Below are 13032 nucleotides of genomic sequence, written 5' to 3' on the forward strand. Positions count from 1 at the left end.
TAACTTACTGAATAAAGCATGAAAATATAAATCAAGATACGTTCAAATTATTACGCTATATTTTGAACAATCATTACCACTCACTACAATTGCTATTAAAAGGTAAATAACCATAACACTTATATTTTGTTAATATACACTTATAAATAACATGATTAAACTACCAAATATGTTTAAAAACTTATTGAGATTTTTCTATTTAAGTGAATGTATTTGTTTTGAATTTATTTTTACTAATAATTGCTCTAATTATGAAGGTTTTTACAAATTCCTTCAATAAATAAAACCCAGTACACAATCATATTAATTTCGTTGAGGTAACATGTAAAAGGTAACATGTTTGACGAAAGTGTCTCAAGTCTTCTGTTCTAAAATTATTATCGTGAAAAAAAATAAATGAAAAAGTTTTGCAATGACGAATTCGCATCGTACAAATATTTTTATAATATTCAGATTATGAAAGGTGATATTTTCATTTCTGGAAAATTGACTTTGGGCACTGGTTTATTGCATGGTAGAAAAAAATATTCTGAATAAATTGTAAATACATTTTTAATTGAAATTAATTATACTTCCTTGCATTTATGAAAGTAGGCTTAAGCTTGATTTAAGAACTTATGAAATTATCAAAAATTTTATAAAAATATTTTGTTTATATATTTAGTATTTTTAAACGAAATGATAAAACATTTTGTTCAAAAAATTTTAAAAATTAAAACATTTAAACGTTTTTATTTCTAATCTTCCTAATTAAAAATATTCGATGCATATTTTAAATACGCTGTTGTTTACAATTAAATATATTCAAAAATGGGATGCCAATATGAACAAACTTAACAATAAAGTATCGCATTCTTCCATAATAAATATACAAACACACGCACAATTATCAATCACTCATATTGAAAAAAAACATATATACAAATATCATACTTTATATAAAATTGCATAATTAATATAATATTCATAGTGAACAGAATTATTGAATAGCGGAACACTTGTTTCGGCTTTTTTCTCATGAAATCACGAGTGAAATTTAAATTCTTGCGAGCTTGCAACCAATTTTTACTGTTTCAGTTCAGTCTGACGAGATCGATACTTGGTTGAATTCGAACTTCGCATTTTACTTCGCGTACTTTCAGATGAGATATTAAATAGATGTGAAAAAGAAAAGAAAAAAAAACAACCAACACCTGTAGCAATTGTTTCTTTTCTAATACATATTATCGTGGAATCAAAATGAAAACACGTTCGTACTTCATTCATTGTAATCGCTTCGATTATCGATGAATACTCGATTTCTCATGCCACTATCGGATACATAGGCAGTTGCCATTTTATATTGACTAGGATAGACAGTGCCATTTTGGCCATTTCTTCGCTGGCCATTCGGCGAAGCTGCTTCTGCTGCCGCTGCATCTTTCTTCTTTTGAGCTTCGATCGAAGCTCTTTTGGCCTTGTTGCTATAAGCTTGTCGATAGAAGTCACGGAATAAGAAGTAGAAGAGTACGGCGTGCATGCCGATCCACCAGACGAAGGCCTTGGGATAGTTGCACTCGATGAAGAGCAATTGGAAGGCGTGAATCATGACCAGCACAAACTGGATCATCTGCAGCGAAGTGAGGTATTTCTTCCACCAGAGGTAGGGCTGTAATTGAGGGCCAAGAGCGGCCAGCAGGTAATACGTGTACATGACCATGTGGACGAACGTGTTTAGCAAGCCAAAGAACGAGCTGTGACCGCCTGCAACAGAACGAAAGAACATGATATAACTTCTTTGTACTAGATGGGGAATGGAAAAATTCTTCGCACCCGATTGATAGTCAATTAAGCACCTTCGAATGGAGATTGGAATTTCCATCGTAGGATCGAGCTTTAATTGGGATAATCGAGAGCATTTTCTATTACAATTAGTTGTAAAGGCAATTGCATTATTGAATAAAAAGAAATTTCAACGTCTAGATAAATTATATAAATAAGAGAAAAAAGTTCTGGAGACTCGATGGTAAAGAAAATAGATTCAATGCTGAGTTATGGGAGTTGATTTTACCTGGCGAGAACTTGACGCCGAACCAGACGGACATTGGCATGATTCCATGATGAATCACATGCAGATTTGATATGTGGTCATTTTTTTTCCGAAGAACGAAAAATAGCGTGTCTGCAAACTCGATGAATTTGCTGAAGTAATACCACCAACAGCCTCGAGCCATTCTCATTGCTTTCGGGCTCTGCGAGTAGTCCACTGGCTGGCATCTGAATGAATAATCACCACCCCAACCGGACACTAAACACTGTGCAGCGAAAAATTAAAAAATCTACTGCTGCATGTATTTGTTTGTTTTTAGATAAATTCATAATTGCTTGGATAGATTACCTCGTAGAAAAGCCAAGTGGAGAATATGACTTCGAAAAGATTGTACCAGATCATGACTTTGCGAAGATCGAACGGCTTGCGATTCTCCATGAGCTTGGGCCCGAGGACCTTGGAAAAGTAGGCATAGCTGAGACATATGCAGAGCGTCGGGAAGGGCGAGCTCATCAAGAACCAATCATTGACCCTGGGATCGCTCTTGTTGTTCATCAGGTCCCGATAGCCATCGTATACCATGTGTACGAATTGCGCCATCGTCGAGTAGACCTGCAAAAAGGCGAGTCGTATTATGCGTTTATAAGAGGCTTCGGAGAGCATAAAAATAATAAATAAATCGAGTATGTCGCATGGATAAGCGATGCATTTCTAATTGCGCTCTCGAGAGCCAATCGACAAGAGCGCTGACTATATTTGTTCAAATTCTGCGACTCGCTTTGCTTGCTCTCTAAAAAATGAGGTGATTCGCGCGGCTACGAGAACATTTCCAACTGGTTTAAGACTTTTGTTGTCTCAGCGTTGTAATCGAGTGTGCTCTTACAATTCCTAATAAGCTTGAGAAAAAATCAAATGATATGGTGAGATCATTGCCAATTGTCGAGTAGTACGCGCCAAAAGTCTGTTCAAATCGACATTGTATACTAGTTGCTAGCTATCGTCGTTACTTCTCGCTGCGAATACGTGAAAATATATTCATATTGCGCAGGAAACGCCAGGCAGGAGTCATTTTTCTATAAAACCTAGTCATTAAATTGCCTCGATATACGGAAAATGACGAAATAATCGCGCACGACTGGCTTCACATAAATTCCCCTGCATAAGCGTTTGATATACATATACATTTTTGCGCCACGTATAGAGCGCGACAAAAATTACGTATAATGTTCTTTTAAATATTATGATAATGGATAATTGGCATGGGTTGAATGACATGTTTTTCTCGATACACACACTCTTGCAGGCGGACGAACTCGAGTGGGCAAATAAAGCAAAATAAGTGACAGATCTACGCAACTGAATGTAAACCACGAATGGCCGCAAAGGAAACATCGCACATTTTTTTCACCTTCGATGTATGAATTTTTTTTCATAAAAATTTTCATCCAAGTATGCGCATATTAGTTTGCGAATAAGCACGGCAACATCAATTAATGTTTAACAAACGCGCTATTGGTGGTTAAAAAAAAAACAGAAGAAAAAAAGTGCACATGTGAAGTAATTGGCGTTTAATTTATGCAAGCTCCCGTAACAGTGGAATCATTGCACAAATCTCGCGCGCACATGCACACGCTCACACTCACACTTACTCACATATCTATTTGTAATTTATTGAATTCTGTTGCAAGTTCACTGCATAAATCCGACTTGCTCGATCGGCTATATAATACGAATCTCGAGTACCATTAAAATTACTTGAAAAATTTCAAGAATCTCTTTGCGGTCGATATTAAAATGGCTCTAAGGACGACTGGTATATGGACTATGGATATTATTTCCGGCACCCTTCCCTTTTTTCATCGAAGCCATATTATTTCATAAGGCAATCCCGAGTGCCACCTTTCACCGCCATCAACTCGCACGCTCGAGTTTTTCCACTGGAGTCTCGATCCGATCAAGAGAACGAGATTGAAACAGAAGAAGTAGATCGCTGCACTTGATTTCTCGCGCGTCGCTACTCGACTAAAAGCGGAGATAGATCCAAGTGTCAGGGTGGATTGGTTCGCGTGCGAGCGATTTTTGGGTTCAAGGGTGTACGCGTGCGCTGAATTAGATATACCAATCGATGCAAGCTGCGTATCATGTGCTGTCTTTGCTCGGTAATAAATAAGCCATGCATTATGGATCGTCGGATCAATGACTTTTTCGCCACACGCTTGCCTCTTTTATCTTAATCAATGAATAAATATTTAAATTAATAAGTAATAAGTCCTAGTGGATGCATTACGTATTGTGTGAAGCATGACTACGTGGCCTTGAAAAAAAATAAAATAAAATAGCCGATGCAAAGCTTCCTAAAAACAGAAGACATTGTTAATTACCCCCCGCTACTTATAACACACGTGTGCGTATTTATGTACATCGAATCAACATTGTTTTTCTCTTTCCCAAGCTCTATTGCAAGCGATACGTGTGTGTGTGTGTGTGTAACCTTGTATGTTTAAATGTAAAATGTAGAATCGTTACGATCCGAGAAAGAAAGAGAGAGATTGACGTGCGAAGACGAAAGTATAATGTATATTTTATGTTTAAATGGTTCGTCGTAAAAATGAGAGTTACTGCTCTTCCTAGTTTCGGCTGTTCTTGCACGCGCGAACGGTATGTACCCGTGTCAACCTAATTAGCGAACTCATGTCAAATCCACGATTTCGATTTTATAATATTTACACGCCTGCAAGTACATTCGCCCATTGCGAAAATTCCTTTCCATGGATCTATCGTTTTTACTCCTTTTTTCTCTCCTTTTTTCAGTCGAGGTAAAAAAAAAACGCAATCCGCAGCAACCTCGTGGCCATTTTCCATTACATACATCGGTATTACGTGAGATGAAATATATTACTCCTAATAAGAAAATCCAACATACTGTTATCGCAGCAGGTGAGGTAAATATCCGGAATCGTTAAAAAAATAGCCTTACATCTTGACATGAAAAATCGCGACGGATTAATAATCGGTGAGACGTTCGTTCATCCCCTTGTTTATCATAACATTAAACATTAGCTATTATAGCATTTATTATCATGCGATTGTTTTTAGAATGAAAGAAGTTTTCGATTAATGAAAAGGGGACTGGTCGGGCGAGCAGTGTAGCATAGGCTGAGCTCCTTGATCGAGTGCATTGCAACGCCGCATGGATGCGAAAACATGGTATGTAATAAAAATGTCGTGCATATTATGACGAAAGTGATGTAAGCGGTGTTATATATACGCTTGCGAGTTGATTCTTATGCTGCTCGGTGGATTCAGTACATTTGTATAAATATCAATCGATCGTTGGGCGAAACTTTTATTCTTGAAAATTTGTTTTCTTGAAAATTTATTCCATTAATGAGCACCGCTCGCTCGTGGAAAATAAATCCAAGCCAATGAAGCGAATTCTTTTTTTAATAAAAAGGTGGAGCATTTTCATTGCAGCATATATTGAAATAAATTAAGTCAAAACGATGTAACCGATTTCCATTACATATTCACTTATACGTATCCGCTTGTAATAAAAAAAAGAAGAAAAAAATGCACTGTTGCTCTCGTTCCGAAGCAGGCCCGTGAGAATTCCAATTCTAAATGCGATTATCTGGCACGATTCCGTTTCTCTCACTTACTCTCGGTGACACATTCACAAATGGTTGGCTTTTTTTTTATCTTTTCCCTCGGGCTCCCGGCCAGTGATGTACAATCAATCGCGATTATTGCGACAGCCGAAGTTTATAAAGGCTGCACTTGGGCTTGAGAAGATATCTTTATGAATGTGTATCCAGACTTTGATAGTAAGAGAGATTCTCGGTAGCGAAGGATAAGTAAGTATAAGTACACGACTTTCGACCTTGGCGACCGCGATAGTCGCTGGCGCGTGGGCTAAGTCCTCGTGCCGCGCGCTCGGCGCGTGGAAAAAGTCCTCTAATTCATGAGCAAGCCCGAGTGCGTATACGCGATCTGCGCTAGACGAACGGCTCATTTCTCGGCGTGTGTGCGAGCGCGTAATGTATACGCACATCTGAAGTACACAAAGAAACGTGCAATTAATTTGTATACATGTAGCGATGATTACGAGCTGTATACGCGTGCGAGAGAGAGCGCCTCATTGCACGGATCGAGGGTGAGGATAATGTTAACTTCTACATATCGTTAATTATATTGCTATATAAAGCAGTGGAATGCCCAGGGTTGCTCATTTTTGCTGCAGCTTCTTTGAGTACGCGTTTTTTAGCCAGAAACTCAAATGATTTTGAGAAAAGAAAAACGTCATCGACAGATATGCCTTGCGCCAGTGAAAAATAAATTTATCGAGCTTTTTTTATCGAGTTTTTCTAGAAATACTCGGGATGATTTTTACACGTACGGAATTACTTAAGTTTAATTTTATATTCTAAACTTGTGTAACAATTGACTCGGTGATACGTATTTCTGGCATTTGTGCGCTAGGAATGATAATTTTTCTTGATTTTTCCACAATTCCGTGCGAGCTCGTCGCGACGCGCACGTTCCTTTGTCTCCTTTTTTTTTATTATTATTCTAATCGAGTTCGTATCATAACTCTGTGTCTCGCGCGATCCGACCACGTCGGATATGCATTCGTATCGACGCGCTAATAAATTGCAAAATTCGTGAATCGCCGACGCGCGTTTCAAGGTGCAGCCTCTGCACTACGCGTTTATCACAGAGACGGAAAAGTTTACGCGATGCAACATTTTGCGCTTAATACGTGTGAGCGCATCGCACGTCTCGGATCAATGAAAACGACAAAAATAAAAAGTCCAATGTGAACTCGTCGAAATTCAAGGTAAACAGTTTATTTGTTTCGAGTGATCACACTACAGATTTACAATTTTCACGACGAAATTTCGTTTTTGGTGCATCGCCATTAAAATGCCGCGTCCGCTCGATAAAGTTAATGAGGTAACGATCATTAGAATTCCATCAGTATACTCATATACAGCTCGATACATTATTTGGCAAGAAATTGCAATTTTTTCGTCAGGAAAAATAAATGAAGACTGAGTCAAGATTTGTACAATATTAGTTGAGTAAATATTTAAAGTAACGCTTGTTAATGATGGGTAGTGAAAATAACTATAACGATGAAAAATCGTGCTTGAATAATATGCCCAACCATTCAGACAGTCGGTATTGAATGCATTCGTATTTGTTAATTTACGTAAGTGAATGTATATGAATAAATTTGTACTAACGACATTGATAATCAGTGAATTAAAGAAAACAAGTTTTTCACCGCTCAACTATTTAAATTCATTTGGAGTAATCATTGAAACGCGATAGGCTGTATGAAATCCTTTTTCCTTTCAAGCCAGGGCGTAGGAATAAATTGTTTTGAAACATCTTTGAATAAAACATTCTTGTCAGCGTTAAAAACAATTTACTGATTTTTATATAAAACTAATACCACTATCCTAAAATCATTTTAAATTATCGTGCCAAATTTTTCATCAACGATTAACACAAATCAATGAGAAAAACACACTTTGTCAATAATTTGACAACAAAATCTTTGATTTTGAAATGAAACCACAATTGAAACGAGAATGAGCACTTATTTTAACACAATCATATAGGTACGATTACTCACTTTTCTGCTAAATAATAGTGACACTAAAAAATAACGATCAGCCGAGCTTTTTTCGTTGATTACACTAAAGATCAGCTCAAAAGCTGCTCTCAAAGCTGCTGTCTGAGCCTATTTGCGAGTAAACAATAAACTTTATATTGCTAGTCAACAATGAAGAAACAACAAATGCGCTCTTTTCAGGATCGAGAAACTTATAGCAATGAAGGGGGAACAGGTGTCTGCGCGCTTTTATGCTACTGGACTCGCGTCCCGCTTCAAACTATCTATATATACATACGTATACCGCACACGTATGTATATATATCTATTTCTCGAGCCGAGGCTTGGGACTCAATAAGAGACCCTCGTACTCCTTATCCCCTCCTTCAATTTTTTTTCAAAGTTCTGGGTCTTGTGTACAATAGCGTAAAAGCTTTTTTCGTGCTTTTTTTTAGGGGGGGGGCATCGGAACGAAGTTTTTAATTTATTGTTTTTGAAAAAATTCTATAGTTACGAACCGGTTGCCACCTAACGATTTGATTTTGATATAAAATTTATGCATGAATAGATGATAATAGAGTGAACTTTTGTGCATTTCGAGTTTGAATCGTCTGTTATTATTTTTTTTCAGAAGAAATGATTCTTGATGTGCCAAGTGAGATGTTGTTTGGCGGACTTCAAAATACCGTCTAGGTCATTTACCTTAGAAAAATCACAAATCATTTGAGTGAGCCCCCAAAATTCCTGAGACAAATGTTGATATACATTTTAGAATTACAATACTCGTACCAGGTCTATTGAACATTTCATTTATAGTCATATAGACGAAGCAGTGCACTAAAAGTTCATGTAAAAATTAACCACGCAAAATCACTTGCGTGCGCTTGAATCACAGAAAAACTTGTAGATCGACGCCAAACGAGTCATGGTGATGCCTAATGGTAATGATCATTATGATCGAGCTTAAGAGCATTTTATGACGTCAATTGTTGAACCGAGCGTTTGCGGAAATTTTTTTCTTACTTCTGCGATGCTATAGAATTTCCGCGATTCGTTCGCGAATTTTCTCAATCATTCATAGAAAAACCCATTGATGGTAGTCAATTTGATCTGTTTTCCGATAATTTTTGTCATAACGACAATTAAAATGATTTAGTTCAATCATTGTAATATTGGTCATAGTTGCGTTTTCTATTTATACATCTATTTTTGGCCAGTACAACGATTCCCAGTAAAACTACGATTATACTGAATGCTGCAATGAAAAGAAAAATTTGATGAAATGATAAGCAGTTGTTTTTACAACAAAAATCGTGGCTTGTCGATATTATAACGCATAAACGATATGTCTTACGTAATTATAATAACATTCATAAGTGCAACAGTACTTCATTATTAGATGGAATAAAAACAAAGTAAGTAAAATTTGCATAAACTGTGCGTATGTAAGCGACTTATTTTTCACAAAAAGTTTTGATGGACGTATAAGTTATTTCTTAGAGCCGTTTCTTGTCTAGTATGAAATTTGTGCTCATTCGATCGCCGTAATGTCTGAAAAAATAAATTTATTATATCATTATCAACAGAAGAACTATGTATCCGAGTACTAATAAACCAAATTGTTAAATTAATAACAACTGTATCAAAAAGTTTTGTGTGTATGTGTATTTTTTTTGATAAAATAAAAATAAACACTTTATTGAATTACGAAGTCACAAAGATTCCAATTTCTAATTCTATAAAAAGTAAATAATTCTATAAAAAGTAGCCGGTCAACCGTGCCACTGACTTTTGGAATCGCAATGAGACTGTTCATGCGGTGGTAAGTAATGCACCAGTCGAGTGTCGCCGATTATACAAACTACACTGTCGAACAAAGGGTGCGTATCGTATATGGCTAGTAGCAGGTTGCAGTAAGTCCAGTCTTCGACGATACGCCGAACGGTGGCATTCGAGTTCTCTGTTTTAGATGCTGATGTATACAACTGACAGTTATTCGTCGTTTGCTTTGGAAATCCATCGATAAGTACATCGCAACTGCACGTTGTCGCGAGAATCCCGTACGTGAATTTACAATAGCTTGCCCATGTACTTGGTGAATCATCAGCTTCGAATTCCAATTTTCTGTTAACCGTACAGCTATGTAATCGGACGTTGATTGATATTTAATCAATATTTGCTAGCTATGTTTTGTGGAGTGCGTGTGGTCACACTTTTTCACGTCAACCAGTCAATATTTGCTTAATTTGAAAAGTTTACTCTTTCAGAAAAACTAAGCAGATGCGTTCGAGCATATCGATTTGTCTAATTATTCTACTCAATAAACCGTAAAGTATTAGGTGATCAAAAGCAAAAACTATTATGAAGTAGAAAGTGATGCGGTATGGACTATAGTTGTGCATTTAATAAATAATAAAAAAGAATTGTGCGAACGTGCTGATAAAATTAAAATATACTTTTTGTATATGTTACAGTATTGACTATCCAAATTATTTAATGTTCAAAAATAAAAAGCTAATAAACCCATCAAGTTTTTGTTGTTAGTTATTAAAATATGCACATTCTTATTAGGATTTTCGTTTCAAAAATCTTTTGAATATCTATAACAAAATCATGAATATAATATGAATAACCTTTTGACTATCAGAAAAGATTATATTGTCACCAGTAGCATCGGAATTTTCCACAATCTTATAATGACGAATCAAATTGATCTGCATCAATCGCTTCCTGCACAATCATCTCACGGGTAACGACCTATCAAGTATGTTTATGAGAATAATTAATTTAAGAAGTATACAAAAGTGATGGAGAAGTAACAATTTTCATCTTATAACAGTGAAGTTCAACTTATATTGAAGGACAGCTTAAAAAAGATAAAAAGATACCATTTGATTTTTTGAATATCGTAAACATGAATTATGAGTAAACTTGGTAATTAATAGTCTAGACAAACTATGCTACGATAATCGTTTTGTGGTAATTTTAATCTGTAATTATTGAACCTGCGTCATTCTTCATCGTATTCAAAACGATCCATTGAAGCATGGTAGATTATGCATAATTTCCGGAACATTGTTACATTTCTTTTTTTATTGAAACGATTCATAAGGAATGAGTTTTCCTAGAGAGTTTCCTGATGTAATGTAAATTGAAATGAGATGCTGAAAACAATGTGAGTAACCGAAATAGCAAGAAAGTAAAGAAACGAGTAAAGTATCGGGGAGGTGTAAAGAATTCGCGCGGCTACATCTTGTGCTCGAGCAGTGCAGAATCGGCGCTGCGCGCAGTTCCAAGCCTGCATGAATAGTAATGTCCTGCTTATCAGATGGCGCATCATAAGCACGATTGTTGTTTTGGTAAGATTAACGCCACTAACGTAGTGTGCGTTATATGCGCGTGTGAGCAGCTACCGCGATCGTCATTCGATTACGGAGAGACAAAGCGACGCGCCGCGCTCGTTTCATCTCAAGGCCGTTCGCCATCATCCTGGTCAGCTTTTCTCCTCTCGACGCGGCAAAGACTTTTGTTATTCCTTTCAATAATCGTATTCTTCGATTTATTTTGTAAACACAAGAAGTTATATTATGGTAATTGGATGAGAATTCGTTCAATTACGTACAATGTTTTGCACGCGCCAGGAATTACGGTGGTTCTTTTTTCAACAGAATGAACGTGTGCATAGCATGTCGTGGAAAAAGTACGAGCATAACGTATTGCATGACGTCACTCAAGGATATTTTTGATGATTCTATGCAGCGAGAGCAATGAACTTCGTGCCGATTTTTAACCATATGGAAATTTACAAAAAAAGTACATTGATCACAGAATGCATCCGTTCTTTTGAATGTTTTGTAAATAAGCTGCACATTTCGAAATCATCATCGACGTTCGAGACTTAGAACAATAGTGTTTTAAATGTCAAATCAGTTTATTTACGTCGACGGCACTGGTAACGATACATCGCAAAATTAAATTCCGAATTTTCTTACTGTCTCTGTTCGACTAGCTAATATATATGGGTCAGATTCAGAATTTTTCAAATAAACCTGCGGGCGAGGTTCACGGATTTTCCTGAAATTTTGGTATGTTATAGTACATGATAAAAAAGTGCCAAAACCAAAATTTTGGACCCCCTCCCCCCTCCTACCCCCCTCCTCCCCTATAGACGTCCATTTTCTATCTATATTTTTTCTGAAGGCCTGAAGCTATTAAAAAATCTGAAAAAATTCATGAAGGTACTTTTCAACAATCCAAACAATCTTGAATTTTTTCAGATTTTTCGAGTGCTTCAGGCCTTCAGAAAAAATCATTGAAAATTTAAATTATTTTATTTTCGGTGAAATGGTTCGATGTACCAGACCGGAGTATTTTTTTCTGAATTCTGACGTCAAAAAACGATTCCTTGAATTTTTTCAGAATTTTTCATTCATGTCCATTCAGCCTAGAGCTGAAAAACCGCTTTTTTTCACGAAAATAATTTTTTTAAGGCGCTACGGAGCCTCAAAAAATCTGGAAAAATTTTTTTCTCATTTTGTTCATCAAAATACATAATCTCAAATTTTTTCAGATTTTTTAATTGAAGGCGATAGCGTCTGGAGCCGAAAAACGTTATTTTTAACAAAAAAGGTTCCTGGAACCCGATGGTTCCGGTAAAAAAATTTGAAAAAATTTTTTTTGAATTCCTTGTCAAATTTTAATAAATTTTGACCGTCGCAAAATTTCGATTGGAGCTTCCTAGCTCATTCTAGAGCATAACAAAGATTAATGCGAAATTCTGAAGACATTCATCATATTTAAATTTTTTTCAGATGTCTTCAGAATTTCGCATTAATCTTTGTTATGCTCTAGAATGAGCTAGGAAGCTCCAATCGAAATTTTGCGACGGTCAAAATTTATTAAAATTTGACAAGGAATTCAAAAAAAATTTTTTCAAATTTTTTTACCGGAACCATCGGGTTCCAGGAACCTTTTTTGTTAAAAATAACGTTTTTCGGCTCCAGACGCTATCGCCTTCAATTAAAAAATCTGAAAAAATTTGAGATTATGTATTTTGATGAACAAAATGAGAAAAAAATTTTTCCAGATTTTTTGAGGCTCCATAGCGCCTTAAAAAAATTATTTTCGTGAAAAAAAGCGGTTTTTCAGCTCTAGGCTGAATGGACATGAATGAAAAATTCTGAAAAAATTCAAGGAATCGTTTTTTGACGTCAGAATTCAGAAAAAAATACTCCGGTCTGGTACATCGAACCATTTCACCGAAAATAAAATAATTTAAATTTTCAATGATTTTTTCTGAAGGCCTGAAGCACTCGAAAAATCTGAAAAAATTCAAGATTGTTTGGATTGTTGAAAAGTACCTTCATGAATTTTTTCAGATTTT

General features: G+C 36.0%; 1 protein-coding gene across 1 annotated transcript; it reads right to left on the minus strand.

The window, feature by feature from the left end:
• Positions 1-738: 738 nt before the first annotated feature.
• Positions 739-7894, minus strand: LOC106658566 (elongation of very long chain fatty acids protein AAEL008004). Its single transcript, XM_014380573.2, has 4 exons — positions 7671-7894; positions 2378-2641; positions 2051-2294; positions 739-1743 (listed from the first exon to the last, which is right to left on the minus strand). Exons 2-4 carry the CDS (start codon positions 2627-2629, stop codon positions 1259-1261), a joined length of 981 nt encoding a protein of 326 aa, XP_014236059.1. The 5' UTR covers positions 2630-2641; positions 7671-7894; the 3' UTR covers positions 739-1258.
• Between the last annotated feature and the right edge of the window lie 5138 nt (positions 7895-13032).

Source organism: Trichogramma pretiosum, unplaced genomic scaffold, assembly GCF_000599845.2.
Source record: "Trichogramma pretiosum strain Unisexual culture from Peru unplaced genomic scaffold, Tpre_2.0 scaffold16, whole genome shotgun sequence".
In the NCBI taxonomy this organism is placed as follows: Eukaryota; Metazoa; Arthropoda; class Insecta; order Hymenoptera; family Trichogrammatidae; genus Trichogramma; species Trichogramma pretiosum.

Bases quoted from the DNA above. Each gene is read 5' to 3' on its own strand.
- LOC106658566 (XM_014380573.2), bottom strand. From the start codon at position 2,629: ATGGCGCAATTCGTACACATGGTATACGATGGCTATCGGGACCTGATG. The intron at 2,295-2,377 runs GTAATCTATCCA...TTCGCTGCACAG, and splicing joins CCACTTGGCTTTTCTACGAG to TGTTTAGTGTCCGGTTGGGG. The intron at 1,744-2,050 runs GTAAAATCAACT...GTTCTGTTGCAG, and splicing joins CGGCGTCAAGTTCTCGCCAG to GCGGTCACAGCTCGTTCTTT.